Here is a 25,242-nt window from a genome sequence, read left to right as displayed (position 1 = left end):
GGCGTTATCTACAGAGGGGGCTGTATGGCGTTATCTACAGGGGGGCTGTATGGCGTTATCTACAGGGGGGGCTGTATGGCGTTATCTACAGGGGGATGTATGGCGCTATCTACAGAAGGGGATGTATGGCGCTATCTACAGAAGGGGCTGTATGGCGTTATCTACAGGGGGATGTATGGCGCTATCTACAGAAGGGGATGTATGGCGCTATCTACAGAAGGGGCTGTATGGCGTTATCTACAGGGGGATGTATGGCGCTATCTACAGAAGGGGCTGTATGGTGTTATCTACAGGGGGGCTGTATGGCGTTATCTACAGGGGGGGCTGTAAAAAAGGCACTATCTACAAGGGGGCTTGTGTGACACCCAGGGGAGGAGGGGCCCCAGTCAAAAGTTTGGTATGGGGCCCAGTCTTTCCTAGTTACGCCCCTGGTTTGGACACATGACCAGTGTCCCTGATACCAAGTAACTTCTCCAAAAGACAAGACAGCACACCTTGATAGTGAAAAAAGTGGATTTATTCACCACATGCATTTTCACTATCAAGGTGTGCTGTCTTGTCTTTTGGAGAAGTAGATAGATAGATAGATAGATAGATAGATAGATAGATAGATAGATAGATAGATAGATAGATAGATAGATAGATAGATAGATAGATAGATAGATAGATAGATAGATAGATAGATAGATAAGCTGGAGCAGCAGCATGGAGGACATTATACAGTAAGGGGGGATTCACACGAACGTGTATTGGGTCCGTGCGGGCCGCGTGGTTTTCATGCGCCACGCACAGACCAATACAAGTCTATGGGGCAGTACAGACAGTCCGTGCTTTTTGCGCAGCGTTTGTCCGCTGCGCAAAAAGCGCGACATGTTCAATATCTCCGCGTATTTCGCGCATCACGCACCCATTGAAGTCAATGGGTGCGTGAAAACCACGCAGGTCGCACGGAAGCACTTCCGTGCGAACTGCCTGTTTCGCGCACCAGCTGTCAAAAGGATGAATGTAAACAGAAAAGCACCACATGCTTTTCTGTTTACAAACATCCAAACGGAGTGTCTTTGAGATGAGCGAACCCGGACAACCGAACCGAACCCGGCAAAAAAATTTCCGGTACGCGACGTCAGGAGATAGTCACTTTCCAGGGTGCTGAAAGAGTTAAACTGTTTCAGCACCCTGGACAGTGACTTCCGATCCCAATATACATGAACGTGTAAAAAAAAAAAGAAGTTCTGACTTACCGATAACTCCCGAATTCTTCCTCCAGTCTGACCTCCCGGGATGACAATTCAGTCCAAGTGACAGCTCCAGCCAATCACAGGCCAAGCACAGGCTGCAGCGGTCACATGGACTGCGGCGTCATCCAGGGAGGTGGGGCCAGATGTCAAGAGAGGCGCGTCACCAAGGACGCGTCACCAAGGCAACGGCCGGGAGGGAAGTTCTCGGTAAGAACAAACTTTTTTTTTTTTTAACAGGTTTCTCGATATTGTGATCGCCATTCACTGTCGAGGGTGCTGAAAGAGTTAACTGCCGATTAGTTAACTCTTTCAGAACCCTGGACAGTGACTGACGTCGACTAGACTCATCTTATGATGGCGGCTGGGCAAAAATCACGCAGCCGCGCATCATACACGGATGACACACGGAGCTGTCAAGTGGTTTTTGCACGCACAAAACGCAGCGTTTTTTGCGCGCGCAAAAACGCAACGCTCGTCTGAATAAGCCCTAAGAATGAGTAGTATAGCTGTGAATCCAGCACTGGGGTGAGATGTGACACTTACTAGAAGCTGCAAAAGCTTTATCTTTGTCTCTCTGCCTCTCTCTCACTCTTCTGCCTCTCTCTCTCTGCTCTTTTCCTCCTCCTCTCTCCCTACACTTCTGTGGGCAACTGTAAAACCTGATCCCTCAGAGAGCTGATAATCTGTCTGGTCTCTCAACACAGATTTTAGCAGTGAATTGAGAGGGAAGGCAGGTGGCAGGATAAGTGGAGAAAGAGGAATTTCTCTCCAATACGATTTATTACAAAGTTTCTTATATTCTCTTATACTATTGATTTATGCAAATTTTGTTCAAACGACAGTGCCTGTTTAAGGTCGCTTACAAGTCTCGGAAATGCCACAATTTTTATGTGACTTGCAAGCAGTCTCAATCTTTCTCTGAGGTAAAGACGTGACCACCATAGGGCCCTAGTCTCAAGGTCTTAAGTTCCATACCAACATAATTCTAATTTTTTTCGTGCGGGTCAAGTGTTGCTAATTGCAACCATTTAGATCAAATACTTTTATTATGAACCCTTCCTATATAAAAATAAAAAAGCTAAACTCGTGTTGCTTTTGGCCACAAGGACACTTATGCATGAGCCGTTTGTTTTATGTTTAATATAAAACATTATGTAATTCTTCAGACAATTTATCACAATATATTATAAAAGTACAAGAGCTATGCCGTTGATGTCCCTGTAGCCAATGTAATGTATAATGTTGATGGAATGACTGACAGCCCAGGAGCTGCATGCGGCCTTTGTGGGCCAGACGTGCGGCCTGTAGGGGAACGCATATTCATATGGTGCAGCTACCTTCCCCAGCATAATGATCAGACATGATCGCTCCATACACTGAATGCTCTGGACAGTCCGTAAATTACTTACATCTGTTTGTATCGGTTTTTCAATTTGTTCTTCAAAAACTTGTCTGTCCCTGATTTTTTTTATACATTTTCGGACTCAATAGAAAGTCTATGAGCCCGTACTCCGATACATCGGCTTTCCGGAAAAAGCCGAACAGACACGAAGCGGCTGAGCGCTCACACGAGCACTTCAGCTGCTTCGTTCTAGCAATTGGTGGGGGTCTCAGTGCTCGGACCCCCACCAATCCAAACTTCTGACATGTCACTATGACATGTCAGAAATTTGTCAAACGTTTAGCTACACTTTAAAGGATGAGTGACAATAATAATTTGAATAATAATAATATAAAAAAAAAACATTGTATTAATTTGTGGACAGAACTGTTGGATAAGGATGCTTGTAATGTCATTTATCAACTCTTTTGCCCACTACTAAAATGTCGCTCATTGAACATGGGCGTGAAACAACTGGTAAGAAGCATAGTCACTTCCGGCCTCGTCGTGACGTGCAGTGTGCGCCGGAAGTACCAGATTGATATTGTGCTTTGCCGGGAGCAGTTTACCGGGACACCGAGGAAGAGAGGAAACAAGACACGGAGCACAATGATCACCTCGGCGGGTAAGTTAGCGCACACCAGGCGGCGGGGGTTGGCAAGTACAAGTCACAGAGTAGAAAAACTGAGATCCGCTGACTCATTGTTCAGTGTGGTGGCGTCATGGGGTTGGCTTTACCGGCCACTGTGTGATGCGGCCCGGGATGGCTGTCTGGTCTTCCAGGGCTGTAGAGATACACGGTGGTGGTGGAAGGGATAGAAGCTACAGCCAGAAAGAACGGAGACAGCAGGGACATGCTGAGTCACCCCCGGGAAGGCCTGACCGGGCGCCTGCTCCGTCACCGGCTTGTTAGCAGTGGGTGGCGATGTGACCGCGAAGCTTTACCAACCTGCGAGTAATAGAGGCAGGAGGATTATTCTTATGATGAATCACTACATTGACTGACCTGTCCAAGTTCTTATTACAATCCCTTCATTATGTGTCTGTTCCATTCCCAGTGTATTAAACATCTGCTAATTCACAATGCGAAGGTGTTTGTACAAAGTAAAGATATTATATATATATATATATATATATATATATATATATAATCCTGACCAGTCATGAAAGTGTTTGTCCCTTTAAATAATGACATCTGTAAGAGCCAAATAAATGGTTCATGTATATCTGTGGCAACAGACCTTTTTACATTCGAACATAAATTCAGTTCAGTGACATCTTCGTGATGTGGTGGTAAATGGTCTTCTGGACCTTCCGGAGGGCCTTCGTGTCCTCATTAGCCCTTTTGCTTTTAGGGGCTTCAGGACAATTTCCAAACTTTTGGCAGACACAAGACCTGGATTATGAAATAAAAAGTCATAATATAACCCTATACCCATATATTTTGTAAAAGTAAACACCTGGCACATTGTGTAATTGCCACTCAACACTTTGCATTTTGGGGTGTCTTTATGCAGTTTTGCATCAGAGCGTTGCGTTTTGTTAAAACAATGTATACAAATTCAGGTTTGTGGCGAAGTCCGAGCCAAGCAGAGCCTGAGATGTACAAAATCTCCCGAGATGAAGTGTGTAGAGTGGAAACGTGCCCCTTGTCTATCGCACATTCTCACAAAATCATCTAAGCTAAATAGACCAAAAATCTCTGGGATCTTCCTCTTGCAGCTTCCCTCTCCTACCTTTCTCTTAGGCCTTATTCACACGAGCGTTAGATTTGCGTCCACAACAAACTGACTGTTTTTCATCCGTGTCTGTGTGTCATCTGGTTTTCTTCTCTGCAAGCACTTTCTGGTTGCACTTTTCTTTTTCTGCATTTGTTTACTAACTGATCCGTGAAAAGTGGACCGCACCAGGATGTTGTCCGTGTGCTTTCCAGGTTGTTTATGCACCCATAGACATTAATCGCTTAGACTGGTCCACAAAAACAGACCAGAATTGGTCATGCTGTGAGTTTCTTGCATCTGACACATGCTCCGCGGAAAAAAAAACAAAAACGGATGTGTTAATAGCCTCATTGACTTGCTTGGATCAGTGTGTAAAAACGGACAGCACACGGGCGTGAAATATATTCGTATGAATAATGCCTAACCGTAAGGGTATGTTCACACGCAGTGGTTTCAGACGTAATTCGGGCGAATTACGCCTGAAAAAAAGCCCCTAATATGCCTACAAACATCTGCCCATTGCTTTCAATGGGAATTACGATGTTCTGTTCCCACGAGCCTTTATTTTACGTGTCGCTGTCAAAATATGGCGCATAAAATGATGGCTCGTCAAAAGAAGTGCAGGACACTACTTGCAAAGTTTTTGGTGGCATTTTTCATTGACTCCATTGAAAAACAGCTCCAAAAACGGACGTGAAAAACGCAAGTTGTGACAAAAACGTCTGAAAATCAGGAGCTGTTTTTGCCTGAAAGCAGCTCCTTATTTTCATGCGTTTTTGGTCACTGCGTGTGAACTTACACAAAACCAGTAAAACGTTCATCCTGCTCCATGACTTCAACACTGCAGCTAGAGTTTTGCTCCTGGTTGGTATCATTTAAAAGGTAGAATTCTGGGCTTTAATACGATGCCAAGATCTATCTCGTAGCCCTTCTAATGTAATCCTTTAAGTCCTTAGCAGTGAAAAGGTTAGGCTGGGTTCACACAGAGTTTTTTGCAGGTGGAAAATCTGCCTCAAAATTCCGTTTGGAACTTTCGCAACGTTTTTTGCTGTGTCCATTGAGCGGCGCGGGCATAAAATGCTGCGAAATACGCTTTCTCTGCCTCCCATTGATGTCAGAGGTGTAAACGCCCAAAGATCGGGCATGTCCCTTTTTCCCGCGTGCCGGTTTTTCTGCTCGTGGGAAAAAAACGCCTCCACCTCCCATTGAAATCAAACAGCATTTTCTGCTGTTTTTTGGCACGTTTTGCGGCGCAGTTTCTGCGTCAAAAAACCCAGTGTGAACTTTAATGTGATTTATTGTCATATAAAGATTCTGTATATACTCATGGGTGCGAAGAGCCCCATCTTTATAGCTCCCAGAACTAGATTTTGGAAGGCTTTGTACTTTTCCTGGCATCCAGCTTAAAAGGAGGTGGAAGTAATGTAAGCTTGTCCGTCATCTGCTCCAATCCTAATCCATAGTTGTGATATCACCAATGCACAGGGCTGCGTACTGTATTAGACGTGGCAAATCATGTGATGCTGAGGGGTCCTGTGAGCAGACCCAGATTATAGCTAATGTTAACAGAGCGTTGGGGAAAAAATACCCTGGTACTGAAGTGGTTAAGGAATAATGTGAGCGTACCGACCAGGCTAACAACAATGCTCCAGTTTGTATGAATGATACTATTTAACTATTTTTACTGATGCTTCCCTAATCCCTTTCTGTCAAGTGAACCTCTAAAATAAGAATGAGCAGGGGACCCCCACCTCGAACTTCCATATGCCCTAATAATGCAGACAGAAAGGGGCGTCCTGACGGGACAAACACCCTCACCTTGGCTTTTCCTTATCCTGGTTTACATGTTTGGATAGTGCTCCAGATATGACCAACTACCAATTAGGATATGGATGTGCTTCTATTTTCAGTTGCAGATTTTTTTTGTATGTTGGAAACTAAAAACTGTTCCTATTGTCGTAAAGCAAGACAACATTGTGACTTATCACGCTTTTTAGCTGCCCATTTTTTACCAGCCAAGAAAGAAAGGTCCGTGTTCTGATCAATGATTGGCATTTATGTGAATGGATTATTCTCATACTGTTTTTGTTGTCTTGTGTAATGTGCATTGACTCATGCCGGAGTCCTTAGATGTGACGTTATCTGTATTGTCTTGCTCTTCCACAGCTGGTATTCTGTCCCTTCTCGATGAAGAGGAGCCTCAACTTAAGGTTTGAACAAACTTCTTATTTTGTTTTCTACACACTGTACGTTTTTATAGAATATTTTTTATGAAAGTTAAAGATGTGCAGAAATCATACATGCCATTTATGTCTGTCAATTCGCAAGCCGTTTATACTGAAGTCCATGAGTCGACAAATTATTAGGCCTTATTAGCCTCGGGGTTGGCTACATATGCAACGGCTCATCTTCTCACCCTTTTCTGATTGGCTTTTTTATTGACCTTTCTTCTTGCGTTTTTAACATGCGTTTATTTTGTTTTGATTGATGAGCTCCCATTGAGAGACATGGGAGTTTATCTTCCAGAACAAAAAAAACGCATGCTAAAAACACAATAAAAACGCACAGTGTGAATCCAGCCTTAAAGTTTTGTGGGCTTGGGCAGTTTCTTTTTTTTTTTTTTCTATATTTTCTTATCAGATCATATTATCTTGGTTGAATAGGATTTAGACTGTACTTTCATTATTAATATCGTTGTTGCGCTTACATCCCTTTCTGTAAACTACAAATGAGCATTAATACGAACGCTCGTTCCCAATAGTTTCCCTGTGTAAACAGGGCAGCAATCCGCTGACGAACAAGCAAACACTCGTTCAACAACTGATCGCATCTTTTATGTGGCCAAAAGATGCGGTCGCTAGTTGGCAGCACATCTCCCTTTGTAAACGGGATGTGCTGCCGACAAGATGCAAATGTATGAGCACAGACGATCGCATAAGTGATTTTGTCTCCGTACATTGCGATCATTGCTCCATGTAAATGGAGCTAACAAGCCCCGTTTCATGTTCTGTAACGTCAATCAGCGCTCGTTTACGGGGCAGGAAATCTGCCCGTGTAAAAGCGCCCTAACCAGCTCCTAAGTCTACAGTAAAATTGTCATATTTAGTATGTGCATGTACCTTTTAATAGTTTGTAGATCTGCTAACTCATCATTATATTGTCTTACTTTAGGAATTTGCTCTACACAAGTTGAATGCAGTAGTCAATGATTTCTGGGCTGAGATATCGGAGTCTGTGGATAAAATGTAAGACTTCTACACAATCCTAATTATTTACCGATGACCCCCCCCCCCCCCCCTCCACATATACGGCCTTTATTTTTTTAGGTTCTCTCCATCTCCACATTCAAAGGGGTTTCACACTTATTTAAAACCGGATAACCAGGTGCATGCACACCCTTGTGATTTATAGGCTGGCTATACACCCAATTGGCTATTCCCTATGACCATAAACATATACACTAAGGCTGTGTTCACATCAATGCTGCCCTTCCGTTGAGGGGTTCCGTTGGAGGTTCCGTCGGGTTGACCCCTCAACGGAAAGGCAAACTAAAACGTTAGCTTCTGTTTCCCTCACCATTGATCTCAATGCTGACGGAAGCGTTGCTAAAGTTTAATGTTTGTCACCATTGTGACAGGGTTCCGTTGTTCTTGATGGAACCGATAGCACAGTCGACTTCGCTATTGGTTCCGTCAAAAACAACAGAACCCTGTCACAACGGTGACAAACGGAAACCATTAACCATGTTTTCGTCACCATTGGGATCATCGTTGAGGGAAACGGAAGCTGAAGTTTCCGTTGAGCGGTTAACCTGACGGAAACCTCCCACGAAACCCCTCGACAGAAGGGTAACAGTGATGTGAACAGGCCCTAATCTCAGGAGGCAAGTAGTGTCTGGCAGTGGATTATCTCCAACATGCTCAACCCATGTTCCCTGACATCTTATAGCCCCAAATAAAAGGATCTGGCTATAGAATCTGTCTACATCCTCCTTAGAGGCAGTATTTTTTTACTGGGTGTGTGTTATTAAGGCCTTATCCACACCAGCGTGTCAGATTTGCGTCCGCAATAAAGCGGACCAGTTTTCATCCGTATAAATGTCCGTGTTGCGTGCATGTGGTTTGTGTGTCGTCCGTTTTTCTCCTCTACAATCACTTTTCTTATCTGTGTTTCTTGATCAATTGATTTGTGGAAAGCGGACAGCACATGGATATCATTTGTGTTCTGTCCGTTAATTTCATGCACCCGTAGACTTCAATGGGTGACTGGTCCACAAAAGATCAGAATAGGGCATGCTGTGAGTTTCTCGCCACGGACAAACACTCGGTGAAATATAACTATGTGAATAGTACCATTGACTCGTATGGGTCAGTGTGCTGACCAATATTAAAACAGTCACCACGTGGACGAGAAATGCGTTTGTGTGAATAAGGCCCAAGTATGAAAATTTACCCTTTTATAGTAAAAAAGTGAATAAAATGAAAATTCTGGATTCTCTAAAGTCAAATAGTGTTTTGCTTCGTGCTGTAGATGTTAGAGAATAGTCTAACTGAAATACTGGTGGAGTAACTTCCACTGCAGCGCTGGGGACTGAACACTGTCTTCCCAAAATGCACAGGGAGGAAGTGCTGGTGGCCCATATTATAGGCCGCCTCCCCCCGACCTCCCCCCTCCCCCCCCCCGCCCCCCCCCCCCCGTAGTGAGTGGCGCAGCTGGAGGTGCCTGTAGCTTTCATCCAGACCGCCTGCTGCTTAGCTACACAGTGCTTTCTAATATTTACAACAGGTTTTTTTTTTAATGAATAATTCAGTCTAGTTTTTCCCTCCGTGTTCTGTTAATTGACAAAACCTTTTAATATTTCTGAAATGACATTATCCACTGATGTACAATAAGTCTTTGTTCTACAGTGAAGTGCTTTATGAAGATGAGACTTTTAGAAGCAGGCAGTTTGCTGCCCTTGTGGCCTCCAAAGTGTTTTACCACCTAGGGGCATTTGAAGAGTCTCTGAACTACGCTCTGGGCGCTGGAGATCTGTTTAATGTGAATGACAACTCTGAATATGTGGAGACTATTATAGGTAAGTTGTTGTGATGGAGCTAATGGGTTCTTGGCAGCAAAACTAAGGGAGGGGAAAAATAAGAGAAGTTCAGGTTGGCTTTCGGCACCGTTGCGATTTACAAATTTTTCCGTTTTGTTTTTGCCATAAGGATGTTTTCTACTGATATTAAATCTAATTTGACCAGTTGATCCATTATAGAGAATATATAGTCGATTGGGTGGTGTTGGACTCTTGAATGGACTTACTGTTGTGTTCAGCCGGATTTGTCACAGATCTTCTATACGTATTCCACAACAAAAATCTGCAACAAACTACAGTACAACACAGGCGAATGGGGTTTTAAAAAAAACCCATTCACATGTAGGAGATTTTTCCGCTGAATATTTAAGAGCATGCTGCGAATTTTCAAATCTGCAGCAGAACTATTATGTAGTTGATTTGCTGCTGAATTATTGCAAAACATGGTGTGTATTTTTTCCGCTGTGTCTCAACTCTATAGAAAGGAATTAGCTATAATGGAATTATACTATTTTTGGATCAAGTCCTTTTTTGGCTGCAAAAATCATCAAAAACTGCACTGTGTGAACAAGGTCTTAGATTGTAGGTTTAGCAGATGGCCTTTATTGAAATGACTAACCCTGAAGGAAATATATACCCATAATGGTATTTTAAATTAGGGGGATGCATTGGATAATATTGATGTGTAGTCAATCTGTGCATTGATATTTCATACAAACACATCCTTTCATTTGCAAAGGATCACTACGCCAGGAAAAAATATGCTTTAATCTTTGGGGTATAGCAGTAGGAGTACTGCATGCCTTAAAAGGGGTTATCCTCGAATCTGCCGTTTTTACTGAAAGCCTATTACACCCCTTTTTTCTGAATACATTTTATGACATGTCCTATGACACTTACCACGTTCTTTTATTCCTGGTTTTTGACCTCCCGGTTCTTCCGTTCGATATGCTGGAATAACTGTTTAGACTGGGCGGTACTTCAGAGCAGCACATGTGACCACCATTTTAGAGTTAAACACTACAATTCCCACAATCCTCTTGGCTCCATGTACTCTTCCGTTACTTTATTGGTGTAGTCCATGTTCAAGGAAAACGTGCATGCGAGGTCACACAGCATAGAAAGTAGGAGCACTGCTGTAGTAAAAGAGCAGTGCTGCAATGCGCATTCTCTATTGGCTAACAAATTAACTACAAAGGACGTAACTAAGGGCAACCAGGTAGTAACAAACAGAATTACATGGGGTATTTACTTCAGAACTGTTGCTATTTGATGGTTAAAATTGCAAATCTGTATTTTACAATAGATGTGGCTTGGTTACGATTGGGGCAATTCACTTTAAGTATAAGCCCTTATTATGTGTTGTAATATTTTCAATACGTAGTATTAATAAGGATCCACCTTGTCCCCGTCTCTCAATGGTAAGGAAGTCAATTCTATTATAGGAAGTGTATCCCGATTCCAGAATAATGTTTCTCTTCATTTTCCTTTGCAGCCAAATGCATTGACCATTACACCAAGCAGTGTGTAGAAAATGCTGAGCTCCCCGAGGGTGAAAAGAAGCCGGTGGATGAGCGCTTAGAAGGGATAGTAAACAAGATGTTCCAGCGTTGCCTAGATGACCACAAATATAAGCAGGCAATAGGGATTGCTCTAGAGACACGAAGGTTGGATGTTTTCCAGAAAACCATTTTAGAATCGGTGAGACCCATGGTTCTCCTTCCAATCGCCTTTTTGTTTTATTTATATATATTATATTTATTTATTTTTTTTTTATTTTTTTTGTGAATGTAGAGTATTTTATTAAAAAGTATTTTTTTTACCTTTTTGTTTTAGAATGATGTCCCTGGAATGTTGGCCTACAGCTTAAAGGTCTGCATGTCTTTAATGCAAAACAAACAGTTTAGGAATAAAGTTCTTCGAGTTTTGGTCAAAATCTATATGAACCTAGAGAAACCAGACTTCATCAATGTGTGCCAGGTAACTTCGATACCGCGTTCATATTCTAGTAGTAGTATACATGATTGCTGTAATAAGCAGGGCACTTGCTGGAGCAGCTTCTTTATTTATTTGCTTTATTTCCCTCAACAGTGCCTAATTTTCTTGGATGATCCACAAGCTGTTAGTGACATTTTAGAGAAGTTGGTGAAGGAGGACAACCTGCTCATGGCTTACCAGATATGCTTTGACTTGTATGAGAGTGCCAGCCAGCAGTTCCTGTCTTCTGTCATTCAAAATCTACGTACTGTCGGAGCCCCTATTCCATCAGTACCAGGCTCTACTAACACCGGCACAGTACCAGGAACTGCAAAAGACAGGTAGGCCAAAAATAATAGGTTGTTTTTCTTTTTGGTTTCAATGTCAAACAGACCTGCAAATCAGATTCAAAATATTTGTCAAATACCTTCAATTTATAATATACTGAGTCATTATTACAGCAGCTTGGGTAAGCTACACTGAGTTAAAGAGGCTCTGTCACCAGATTTTGCAACCCCTATCTGCTATTGCAGCAGATAGGCGCTGCAATGTAGATTACAGTAACGTTTTTATTTTTAAAAAACGAGCATTTTTGGCCAAGTTATGACCATTTTTGTATTTATGCAAATGAGGCTTGCAAAAGTCCAAGTGGGCGTGTATTATGTGTGTACATCGGGGCGTTTTTACTACTTTTACTAGCTGGGCGTTCTGATCCACTTCTCTTCAGAACGCCCAGCTTCTGGCAGTGCAGACACAGCCGTGTTCTCGAGAGATCACGCTGTGACGTCACTCACTTCCTGCCCCAGGTCCTGCATCGTGTCGGACGAGCGAGGACACATCGGCACCAGAGGCTACAGTTGATTCTGCAGCAGCATCGGCGTTTGCAGTTAAGTCGATGTAGCTACTTACCTGCAAACGCTGGCTGATGCTGCTGCAGAATCAACTGTAGCCTCTGGTGCCGACACGATGCAGGACCTGGGGCAGGAAGTGAGTGACGTCACAGCGTGATCTCTTGAGAACACGGCTGTGTCTGCACTGCCAGAAGCTGGGCGTTCTGAAGAGAAGTGGATGATACTTCTCGTCAGAACGCCCAGCTACTAAAAGTAGTAAAAACGCCCTGATGTACGCACATAATACACGCCCACTTGGACTTTTACTTTAAACACGCCCACTTGGACTTTTGCAAGCCTCATTTGCATAAATACAAAAATGGTCATAACTTGGCCAAAAATGCTCGTTTTTTAAAAATAAAAACGTTACTGTAATCTACATTGCAGCGCCGATCTGCTGCAATAGCAGATAGGGGTTGCAAAATCTGGTGACAGAGCCTCTTTAAAGCCTCTGCTGTAGCCCACAATTGCAGTTCTGCTGGCTATTATTGGAAACCGTCGACAAGCCTGCCAGTTATATTGGCTAGTTTCACACTAGCACAATCCTGGCACATTTCTGCGACCGTAATATGGGTGCAAGTCCTGCACTAACTGCATCATAAGGGCTAATTAAAGCACTTGCTTTTTGCCCCTGGTGTGTAGGTATGTGGAAGAGTTGTAATTCAAAATAGTAGTTAAAAATATGTAATATTTGTTCCACTGGCGGTTGTTGAAAAGTAAAACTCGTGGTGTGTGATTGTGTTCTTATCCTGTTTTATGTTTCATCTTGCAGTGAACCAATGGAAACTGAGGAGAAGCCCACGAGCACAACTGGCAGCAAATCCACAGATTTGGTTAGTATGTACAGTTATATAAATCGCTGTGTAACCGCATTATGGTCTCTTGTAGTGTGTTTTTATATTGTTGCTTTATTTTTGTCTGCAAGCAAAGCTTTCACCTGCCCATACATGTGCAGCTGACTGCACCATGTTATAGGCAGTGCTGCACAAACCCTGTCTCACTTTAAAAAAAATTTCCTATCCTCCTCCGTGATTTAGATATCAGTGCTGTTATATTTGGCGCCCGTAATGTAAATAACCCCCTGAACTGCCAATGGGGTGTGTAAATGGCAAGTGGGTGTGTCACTATCGCTGTGACATTGTCCAATCAGCTACGGACAGTGCTTGTGCTGTGTGACCTCTCGCGAGATCAGAGTTTCCTTCACTGTCTGACGAGATGGAGAGGGGAGCGTGCGCAGAAGAGGAGGAGGAGGAGAAGAAGAAGAATGTGAATTCTTCTTTTCCGTAGCGGCGGGAGTATCGTCAGCAGCAGTGTTGGAGCTGTGCGCAAGAGATCAGTCTTGACGTCCTTGTGCGCTGAGAGCTGAAGAGTGAGATCATGTGCGCACAGCTCTAATGCCGATAATACTCCCGCCGCCACAGAACAGAAGTAGAAGAAGAATTCACCTTCTCCTCTTCCGTTCCGTGACGGCGGCGGAGCTGTGAGTGTGCGCACACTCTCTTCTCCACCTCTTGTCACACATCACAAGACGCTGTCTGTCTGTAGCTGATTGGACAGTGTCACAGCGATAGTAGCACGCCCCCTTTCACACCCCATTGACTGATCAGGGGGTTATTCACATATATGAGGGGCCAAATATAACGGCACTGATATCTATATAATGGAGGCGGATAGGATTTTTTTGTTAAAGTGAGACGGTTTGTTCAGCACTGCCTATTACATGGTGCACTCAGCTGCACATGTATGGGCAGGTGAAAGGTTCTCTTTAATATATACATTCACATGGGATGGCAAAATCCCGTGATAATTGATTAGTTTGTGAAAAGCTTGTTGTTCGTCATGCGAGGTCTTTAAACTTCTCAGATCTTATAAGACATGTCATTGCAGGATAAAAAACTTTTTACTTTGAATAAAACCCTAGGGTAAGCCCTAGCCTAAAAGTAGACTCGCTGCAAACAATTGCTCAGAAACCACTGTCTATAGGAATACATTGAATAGCTTAAAAATCGCTCCAGTCAAGCAAGTCGCTAGCAATTTATTTTTTTTTGTTTCGTTTTTTTAATTGCTATTTGCTGAGATTCCTGAGCAATTTTTTAAAAAGCAGTAGCTACTTTATTCCACCATAGAGTAATATGAAAATAACTTGGAAATCTCTGGAAAGCCACCCGTTACGGTTTTTATTATTCTATTGTAGCCCTAGCCTTAGGCCGGGTTCCCTCTTGAATTTTGTTTGCTAAGGCTTCGTTCACATCTGCGTCAGTGCTCTGTTCAGGGGTTCCGTCAGTTTTCCATCAGGGGAACCGATGAACGGAACCCTGAATGAAACAAATGGAAAACATAGGTTTCCGTTTGCATCACCATTGATTTCAACGGTGACAGATCCGGTGCGAATGGTTTTAGTTTTGTCACCGTTGTTTAAGGGTTCCGTCGTTTTGATGGAATAAATACAGCAGTCTACTCTGGTATTGATTCCATCAAAACGACAGAACCCTTAAACAACGGTGACAAACCTATGGTTTCCATTTGTTTGTCAGGGCTCAGTTCATGGGTTCCCCTGATGGAAAGCTCAAACGGAACCCATGAACGGAGTGTCTACGCAGATGTAAACTAAGCTTTGGTGATCTACTCCTGGCTTTGGCTTAAATAAAAAAGTGGACACACACACACACACACACACACACACACTTTGTGTGGTGTATTTAATGTCGTTTTTTTAACAAAACGCCTTAAATACAAATGTGTTTTGCTGCGTTTGTAGCGATTTTTAGGCAATTTTGTGGTCTGTAGTGGTCATGTCTAGGGATGCACGATGCATCGAAACTTCGATACCGTGCATCCACAAACTGTTCGATACCGTTATTTCATGTATTTCGATACTTAGCTTTGCAGCCGCACAGCTCAGTATTGTAACACACGAATGTATGAGAGGGGGGGCTGCGCCTGTGTGATACAGCCATTGCCCCGCTCCAGAGTCCTGACAAGTGCGCGCCGGCAGGATGATGTGATGCAGCCAGCGCTGCACTAATGATTGCTGGCAATGAAGACAGAACATGGCGGGCGCACTACAAAACACCCCCATGTTCCGTCCTCAGTGCCTAAACCGCCGCTCATTAGATCAGCGCCGGCAACATCACCTCATGCTGACCGCATGTGCACTTAATGTCAGGAGCGGGGCAATGGCTATTACACAGCCGCAGCCCCGTTTTGTAACGGGGGAGATCAGAGAAACCTCCCATCTCCGCCGCTATTCTCCTGAATGCTGCGATCAAAGCTGACTGCATCATTCAAGTGGAAAGTGAGAAGGGGGATGCCCCGTGGATTGTCAGGAATCCCTGTGATGCAATTGAGGGACATACCATATATGGGCAGACAGCCCAGGGTCCATTGAAGGACCCCAGGGCTGTCTTACCATATTTCCTGTTGTTAGGGCATACTTGGGTATGTCTTAACAACTGCTTGTGTACTATCAGTACACAGGCTAATGTACTGGCACATATCTGATATATGCCAGTACATGAAAGTTTAAAAATAAAGTAAAAACATGAAGTAATATAAAATTTTAAAAAATACACATATGCCTTTTTTACAATAAATATTAAAATAAGTCTCAATACATAAAATATAGACATATTCGGTATTGGCGCGGCCGTAATAACCTGCACAACAATTTTTTTTTGCATCATTTATGATGTGTGCGCTGTAAAAAAATAAAATAAAAACTTTCTTTCACTTGCTGTGAGTTACGAGGTGTGTTGAATTTAACCTCCATGTGCCCCACATTAATAGTAATTAACCCCATCATGTACCTTACACATTAACCCATTATGACTGAGAAACATGATGGGGTTAATTACTATTAATGTGAGGAACATTCAAAATTCATTACACCTCGCGCCTCAAATCGCAAAATAGAACCTTTTTTTTTATTACTGTTGGCAATGTATCGTTTTGGTATCGAAATCGCAATACTACACGAAGTATCGGTATCGAAGTCCAAATTCTGGCATCGTGACATCCCTAGTCATGTCATGCTCTGGGTCTGGCGTTTTTTCAGGCATTTTTCCCATTGTCTTCTCTATAGGACTTCACAAAATGCCAGGAAAAAAAGCACGTACAAAATGACACTAAATGGAAAAAAATTTATTTTAATAACATAGTTTTAGACGATTTTTTTCCCATGCAGTTTAAATTGCTAAATAAATTGTTTGTGTGAAGGAGGCCTTATAGCTCTGTTCCATTAGGGCTGGAATCAAACATGCAGTTTTTGGAGCCAAGTGGTGGATCCAAAAGGATGGCCGTGTACAAAGGAAGAAATGTAAACGTTTCCTTCTTGTTGGATCCACTTCTGGCTTTGACTCCAAAAACTGCACCAAAACGGCACGTGTGAATGCAGCCTAGGAGAGAACTGTGATTGGTTACAGTGCCCTCGGGGAGTTTCCTGCCTCTTATCATAGACTCTGACTGTGGCTGTCCTCATTCACGCTGCTTGTTTACATTGGGTGTGATTTATAAGCACAAACCCACCAGGAAGTCATTACGCAAAGTGCTGATTTCCCTTACAAGGATAGAATGATTATAAGCTACGAACAACAAAAGCACTGGTGAAAAAAGATGAATATCTGGTAGCTGCCACATGTACTATCGCACGTTAAGTGGGTGCCAGAAGATTCCCTTTATATCATGACCTGATCTGAACCCATAAATCTAAACATGCTGCAGCTCCACTGCTACAGATTCTGCTTTGGGGCTTTATGCGGCTGTGCAGACCTTCCCTCTCCTAACTAATGTCAGACAAAGGATGCGGTGGAATGAGCAGGAAGGTAGGTTACATAGTGAAAGAGAAGTTTTTAATTGGAGCTGGAATATACACCTAACCATTATTAAATGTCAACAGTTTCGGACTTAAAGAGGCTCTGTCACCAGATTATCAAATCCCTATCTCCTATTGAATGTGATCGGCGCTGCAATGTAGATAACAGCAACGTTTTTTTTTAAAAACGATAATTTTTGCCCAAGTTATGAGCAATTTTATATTTATTCAAATTCGCTTTTCAATTGACAAATGGGCGTGTTTTCTCGTTTTACCAACTGGGCGTGTTTTCTCGTTTTACCAACTGGGCGTTGTGAATAGAAGTGTATGACGCTGACAAATCGGCATAATACACTTCTCATCATTCCCACCCAGCTTCTTTTACTGCAGACACACAGCGTGACGTCACCCACAGGTCCTTCAACCTTTTCGTCGGACAAAGAAGATACATCGGCTCCAGGCGTCCAAAAGGTTAATATGCTCGTCTCTAGGGAGTTTGCTATGCTTACCTGCACATGATGATGCTGCTGCAGATTCAACTGTACCCTCTGTCGTCTGGAGCTGATGTGTCTTCTCTCTTCCGACGCCAAGGTTGAAGGACCTGTGAGTGACGTCACGCTGTGTCTGCAGTGAAAGAAGCTGGGTGGGTACGATGAGGTCACCCACAGGTCCTTCAACCTTGGCGTCAGAAGAGAGAAGACACATCAGCTCCAGGCGACAGAGGGTACAGTTGAATCTGCAGCAGCATCACCATGTGCAGGTAAGCATAGCAAACTCCCTAGAGACGAGCATATTAACCTTTTGGACGCCTGGAGCCGATGTATCTTCTTTGTCCGACAAGGTTGAAGGACCTGTGGGTGACGTCACGCTGTGTCTGCTGTGAAAGAAGCTGGGTGGGAACGATGAGAAGTGTATGATGCTGATTTGTCAGCGTCATACACTTCTATTCACAACGCCCAGGTGGTAAAAACACAATACACGCCCATTTGGTAAAACGAGAAAACACGCCCAGTTGTCCATTTGAAAAGCTCATTTGCATAAATATAAAATTGCTTCTAACTTGGGCAAAAAAAAAAACAACAAACAACGTTACTGTTATCTACATTGCAGCACCCATCACATTCAATAGGAGATAGGGATTTGAGAATCTGGTGACAGAGCCTCTTTAATGTCGACTACATAACATTTCATTTATCATCTTTTCCATTTTCACGTTTTTATTTTCTTCAGAGTCCAGAACCAAAAGACCAGATTTCAAAAATGATAAAGATTCTCAGTGGGGAGATGGCCATAGAGCTGCACTTACAATTTTTGATCCGGAATAACAATACAGACTTAATGATTCTAAAGAACACTAAGGTTTGTTATATTTGCTGTAAGACTTAACATTCTGTGAAAAGCAGTAAAGGCATTGTTCATGATCGCTTGTATGCTTTGCAGCGTCGCACAAATTCTGTTTGGCTTCAACTTCTCGTCCTTGCACCATTGAAAATATTCCAACATGGGGCTCACTTTTCCCTATTACTAGACCGGTTAATATTCTGGTCGTTGATCGTGTTTGTCTGTGTTAACCGTTTTAGAACTACATATATTTGACGGTTGATATTAGAAGCATATCTATAGAGAGAGTACATTAGGATATAAGTGCTTTGATGGAGCTGATAAGAGTTCCATAGCCCCATACAGTCTCCAGGTACAATAGTATGGCCCCTTACCACCTTAAACACCAGGCAGTGGTGTAAAGAGCAATATACAACATGGCACATGATGGTCTACAAAATAGTTATGTAGTACCTAGTGAAGAATTCAGATGGGTCATAATCAAGGCACAGGGAAACTATCTATATTACTATTGTTTGGATTGGATGAACAGCCTTCAGGAAGTCGTATTCTGGAGTGAACATTATGCAGAATGCTATAAATTTTAAGTTCACAATGCACCTCTATTTTTTTTTTTTTTTTTTTCTTTTATATGGTTTGAATTCTGCAAAGTGATCATATCTGTCAAAAGAGCCAATAACATTCCTCTTGCACTCCGTTTTGGATGACGTAATCTACTTTGTAGTCCTGCACACTGGCATAGAGTTTAATAGAAAAGGATGAGATGTTCTTTCAATGGTCAGGACTGAGTGGAAAAAGAACAGGTATAGACGTATAATTTGTGTGCTGTTGCTATTCCCATATATAATCTATATTTGGGTCTCCACTACACGGTATATGTCTCCATGCAAGTATTGGTGTATTGACCTGCTTAATATGTTTATATTAAAACCTATTTCTGCTTGTCTCATACATATATACATTGTTTTATATTTTTTGCTGTTTATGTGCTGCTTTTTTTTAAATTTCAGGATGCAGTGAGGAATTCTGTATGTCATACGGCTACTGTAATAGCAAATTCTTTTATGCACTGTGGCACTACCAGTGATCAGTTCCTCAGGTATTTACTTCCATATTGTACTCTGTCTCTCTCTCCTTACACAATTGTGAGGTTATACACGGTCTCTGACAGTTAATACATGCTCATTCAATAATAGGCAATATAGCTTGCATACATTTACTATTGGACGTGAATACCTTGCCTCTGGATTACATCAACACTCTTATATTTTTCTTAAGTTTTATGCAATTATGAATTCTATAAAAAGTCGCCACATATCACCTTTTTTTTTTTTTTTTTTTTGGCAGAGATAATTTAGAATGGTTGGCAAGAGCTACAAATTGGGCAAAGTTCACTGCAACAGCTAGTTTAGGAGTCATTCATAAGGTAAGTGACCCAAAAATGTTTATTCTACGTTTGCATCACATTTGTAGATACAGTTTCCGTATTGTTTCAATGCAAAATACTTAATGGTTATTTTGTTTCTGCCCACAGGGCCACGAGAAGGAAGCATTGCAGCTTATGGCTACTTATTTGCCTAAGGACACTTCCCCTGGCTCTGCATACCAGGAAGGAGGAGGCCTGTACGCTTTGGGACTTATTCATGCCAACCATGGTGGTGATATAATAGACTACCTGCTAAACCAGCTGAAGAATGCCAGCAATGATGTAAGATTTCTGCGAGCAATATGTGATGGATTGAGGAGTCTGCCGGGAACTGTTGTGTTATAAGAGCTGTGCAGTATATGTGCATGTAAGAAATTGCAAACGAAGGCAATCCGACTGTTTGTCACTGTTAATTAGGTTGTCGGTTCATGACTACCCATTTCCCCATGCCTGACTGGGGCGTTCGGATTCCTTCAGAAGGTGGTACCCCCTTATATTGGCCAGAGCAGATATTCCATTCAATGGGAACCATGTAGCACTACATTACTGCAGCAGGAGAAATGTGTGGCTGTCAGATATTTGGAAAAAGTTGTAATTTAAAAAACTGTAATCTTACATTTTTTTGATGTTTTATATGAGTCGTCGTTCTTGTTCCGATGTTATTCTTATTAAAATGATTGAGACAGATCAGTTCATCTGTCATACTGGCACTAAATAGAAAAGCGAGAACTTCAAATGATCGCTTGACCTGGTGCTCTGACATTAGATCTGAGCTGGAAAAGTCTATGATAAATTATAGGGACTTATTTTCTTTTTTTATTTTGTTAAATCGGTTGTCATATTTTTCAACAGATTGTGCGTCATGGCGGGTGCTTAGGTCTAGGGTTGGCTGCAATGGGAACAGCTCGGCAAGATGTTTATGACCTTCTTAAAACCAATCTGTACCAGGATGATGCCGTGACAGGTAAAAAAAAAATTACGTCATTTGTTTTTTCTCTTTTTATTTTATATAAGGTTGGTCTTGGTGAACTAATTGTTTTGTACATGTTACCACTTTGTCTACTAGGGGAGGCTGCGGGCCTAGCACTTGGATTGGTAATGCTTGGATCCAAAAACGCCCAAGCCATAGAAGACATGGTTGGGTATGCCCAAGAGACACAGCATGAGAAGATCTTACGAGGGTTAGCAGTTGGCATCGCCCTAGTCATGTATGGCCGTATGGAGGAGGCAGATGCTCTAATTGAGAGTCTCTGCAGAGACAAGGTTAGTGATTTGAAAAGAGGCGAATATAAGATACATATTATTTGGCTTTATAAGTCTGTCTGACATGGGGAGGTGACGAAATGTATATAGTGTTTATTTGCAGACATTACATGTTGATCCTTGACATTTGAATGCAAGTTTTATTGTAAAGAGCTAGAAAGCTACCGTTTGAGACTTCTCTCTGGTGTCGTTCTTTTGGCACATGCTTCTCCTGTTCTGGCCTTTCCTCATTCCTGTAGAATTTATTTGCCATGTCTGTTTTACCTCCCTGCAGCAGACATGTCTGGCTTCCAAGTACTTCTAGGATTTGAAGCCGTGGCAGGAGACATCAATTTTATTCTGAAATGAATTGAGCTTATTAGGCAGTGAAGTCCAAACTGCATACAAATATATTAGCTCCAGAGTTATTGTGCGAAACACTTCACAAATTACCGGCCGTAGGAAAACAGCCTACTATGCTGCAACCTGACGTCACCTGGGTTGCAATGTTCTTAGAGTTACAGATCTGTGTTCGGCTTTAGCGTGAACATGATCTTGTGCAACTAAATGTCCTGTTCTTCTTAGGACCCGATCCTGCGTCGTTCTGGCATGTACACTGTTGCCATGGCATACTGTGGATCAGGAAACAACAAGGCTATTCGGCGTCTGCTCCATGTTGCTGTAAGTACACCTGCACTATTTTTACTTGTGTGTGTATATCCCGGTACTTTTATTTGTACGGCTGTGTTATTTAACATACACTTTGGTACAATGTGACAGCTCTGTTCTTGTGTGTTTTCTGCTATTAGGTGAGTGATGTAAATGATGATGTAAGAAGGGCTGCTGTGGAGTCCCTTGGCTTCATCCTTTTCAGGTCAGTGTACCAATTCTCCACCTATATGTGATGACGGTTTGAAAATGGTGCACATTTTATTGAATACACAAACGTCCTGTCACGACTTTTCATAGGCGGTGATTATTTAGCTGTTTGCTTTTTTTTTCCAATTTCATGCATATACGGTTATAAAGGATGTTTTCCTTATCGCTGGGGAGCTACATGTGTTTTATGGCAAACCCCTTTAACTAGTTAAATGCTGCAGTCAATATCGACCGCGGCATTTATAGGGGTTTTTCCATGAAGGACATTTCTGACACATCCACAGGATGTCCTAGATGTCAGATAGATGTAGGTCCCACCTCTGGGATCTGCACCTATCTCTAGAACGGGGCCCCCTAAACCCTGTTCTAGCTTTTTGTTCTCTGGGACCTGCATCTATCTGACATCTATGACATCTCCTGTGTTTGACCGCTGGGACGCCCAGCGATCAGGAGAACAGGGGACCGAAAGTCACCCAGGGAGCTACATGAGAAGCTTGGACTTCCGGGTTCTGTGTCCGGCTTATTTGTTCAGCAGCTCCATAGAAATCAATGGCGAGCCGCTCATGCATGCGCAGAAGAATCCCATTCATCTTTATGGAGCTGCCGGACACAGAACGCAGAAGTCAAAGCTTCTCATGTAGCGCTCTTGTTGACTTTCGGTCCCCGTTCTCCTTATCGCTGGGAGTCGGACCCCCAGAGGTCACACATGTATCACATGTATCAACCCACTTAAACGGCCAGGAACAGTGAAATTGCTGTCCCTGGCCGTTAGAGCAGCGTGTCGGCTGTAAAACGCAGCTGACACCCGCAGTGTATCGAGCGGGCCCGGCGCGTAAGCCTGCTCCATACATCATCCCCACCCCCTGCTTCATGATGGGTCAGGAAGGGGTTAAGTAACGCAGCGGTCAGGGGGCCCCTTGACTGCGGACTATAAGACGCAGGGACTTTTTAGCAGGATTTATTCTTGCTAAAAACTGCGTCTTATAGTCCGAAAAATATATCATATTGATAAAGATGATCCCTCTGATTTTGCCTAATTTAGTATTGTTTACATGGAGTACGGCTGTACAGACTCACGTTATGGGGACTACGTTAAAGCATAGCTACTGTTTTTTTCTAAGAAACGAGCAGCATAAGTGGTTTTGCGCATTTCCTCAATAATGTGTTACTCTCTGGAAAAATCAACCATATTGGCCGAGAGCGGTTTTATTATTTTATTGTGGTGACCATACGCACATATCGCAATCGCCCATGTGTATATGAAGCCTTTCAGCAGAAATCTACCACTTTTTTGTTATCTTTTGCCTTTTTTTTCCCAGTAAAATGCTATGGAGCATAATTCATCAAATTTGCATCAACTAGTGATGGTGAATATATTACCACTTCAAGATGTTCTATACAAAAAAAAATCTAATTTGGCATTTACAAAAGATTGTACTTATAGTTCTTGCGTAACAATTCACTACCATTAAAGAAGTATTCCCATCTTAGACATTTATGGAATATACACCGAATATGCCCTAAATGTCTAGTAGATGTGGGTCCCAGCGTGAGGGGTGGCCAGAAGTATGGAAACAACTGATCTCGCTGTTCTATTCTGTTTCCGTAATTTTCTTAGAAGCGAATGTGAGTTATGGAAACTACATAGCATTGCGAGCTATCTCGAAAGTTTCGGAAACCGTTTAGCTCGGTGTGCTAAGCAGTTTCTATAACTCCCATTCACTTCTATGGGAGTTACAAAAACAGTAGCACAGCGAGCTCGGCTGTTTCCGTAGTCTCGGCCACCTCTCCACTGTGTCTCCAGCTTGGAGTCTCCAACTGAGCTCTGACCTGCATTTTTGAGACCTTTATGCAATATGTCTATGATGGGAATACCCCTTTAATGTCTAATGTATACCTTGTAAGTAATGTTTTAATGTTTTTTTGTTTTGCTTATAGAAATTACATTAGTTTAATGTTTTAAGACTGCACTGACCCCCCCTAGTCCCAAGCGTTGGTTTGCTTTGTACGGTGTTAAGGTGCGGGCAGCTACTTTGTTGAGAATTGTTGGTGAGTGTGCACTGCCTGGAACAAGCTCCGTATTGACTGAACTTGCTGACGGGAAGCTGGTGTTTATACAGCCGGTGACAGCTCTCCCGGGATGAGATACAGGCTGGGCTTGGCTTGCAATCGTGTAGAGGCAGCTTTGTTAATGGTGCATTTAGGCCATAGGTAACCCTTTCATTGCTCATTTTCCCTCTAGTGTTCAGTACTCGTCCAGTATTTCCTCTTTCTATTACAAATGTAAGGTCAGTGAGAATACTGTGCGCTATTGGCTGATAGAAATACCGATGAAGGTTTTTATTCAGTGACCTCTGCATTTGTATATATGTTTAAATGCTACTGATATCGTTTCAGGCGGAATCATACTTGTATTTTCTATTCTGTTGTTAAACGGGGAAAAAAAATTTTTGGGGGCAAATGGGAGAAATGGATGGAAATTGCAAATGTAAATCAAGCATTTGAAATGAATCAAAGTATTTTTTGCTTACTGCACTCAACCCAAGCTTAAAAGGGTATTCCTGTCTCAGACATTTATGGCTTGTCCACAGGATATGCCACAAATGTCTGATGGATGCGAGTCCCACCTCTGGGACCTGCACCCATCTCTAGGACAGGGCCCCTGAGTTACAAAGTAGTTGGGAGTATGGTAAGAGCGTAGCTTGCTGTTCGGTTTTGTAACTAATATTTACTTCTATGCGAGTTCTGGAAACATCGTGTATCAGCAAGCTTGGCTGTTTCCGTACTCCTGGCCGCTTCGTAACTTAGTGACCAGAGCCCACATAGCGGGAAAAGGTAGGACATGGGGTCATGGGCCTCAACTCAGAAAAAAGGTGTGGGTCACAGTGGTGGGACTAGCATCTTTCGGAAATTTATGGCATATTCTGTGAATATGCCATAATTGTCCGAGATGGCAATACCCCTTTAACACGTGTTGCGTTACTATTTGATATGCCAGAAATTTCTGCCTGATGAGACCAGCACTGATCCTCAAGACAAGGGTGAGTGTTCTACAATTGAAGGTGCACAGTTGGTTTCATGTGCGTGTTCACTCGCCATTAAGAAATACGGAAACAGCCAAAGGGTTTAAGAAAAAAAAAAAAACTGGACAACCGCTTCAAAGGAACACCACCGGCAAAACCGATCATGTTGTTCCTAGCGCCGGGAATGAGGTGGCAGTTCATGACAAGATTAGATCTCAAATCCCTGTGTCATGTACC

At 42.6% G+C, this 25,242-nt stretch overlaps 1 protein-coding gene across 2 annotated transcripts in view; it reads left to right on the top strand.

The window, feature by feature from the left end:
• Nucleotides 1–3,126: 3,126 nt before the first annotated feature.
• The window catches only part of PSMD1 (proteasome 26S subunit, non-ATPase 1), a 61,688-nt gene continuing 39,572 nt past the window's right edge, over nt 3,127–25,242 (top strand). For both annotated transcript variants that reach the window (XM_075861841.1, XM_075861842.1), the window contains exons 1-16: nt 3,127–3,244; nt 6,507–6,550; nt 7,512–7,585; nt 9,248–9,417; nt 10,913–11,118; nt 11,254–11,397; nt 11,509–11,735; nt 13,057–13,117; nt 18,325–18,453; nt 19,446–19,534; nt 19,783–19,861; nt 19,970–20,143; nt 20,714–20,825; nt 20,928–21,124; nt 21,689–21,784; nt 21,913–21,977. In XM_075861841.1, the coding sequence (XP_075717956.1) occupies nt 3,229–3,244; nt 6,507–6,550; nt 7,512–7,585; nt 9,248–9,417; nt 10,913–11,118; nt 11,254–11,397; nt 11,509–11,735; nt 13,057–13,117; nt 18,325–18,453; nt 19,446–19,534; nt 19,783–19,861; nt 19,970–20,143; nt 20,714–20,825; nt 20,928–21,124; nt 21,689–21,784; nt 21,913–21,977 (1,883 nt within the window). In that variant the 5' untranslated portion in view covers nt 3,127–3,228. The remainder of the gene's footprint in view (nt 3,245–6,506; nt 6,551–7,511; nt 7,586–9,247; nt 9,418–10,912; nt 11,119–11,253; nt 11,398–11,508; nt 11,736–13,056; nt 13,118–18,324; nt 18,454–19,445; nt 19,535–19,782; nt 19,862–19,969; nt 20,144–20,713; nt 20,826–20,927; nt 21,125–21,688; nt 21,785–21,912; nt 21,978–25,242) is intronic.

This window comes from Rhinoderma darwinii, chromosome 4 (assembly GCF_050947455.1).
Source record: "Rhinoderma darwinii isolate aRhiDar2 chromosome 4, aRhiDar2.hap1, whole genome shotgun sequence".
NCBI lineage: Eukaryota > Metazoa > Chordata > Amphibia > Anura > Rhinodermatidae > Rhinoderma > Rhinoderma darwinii.
This window is presented reverse-complemented; position numbering and strand designations above follow the sequence as displayed.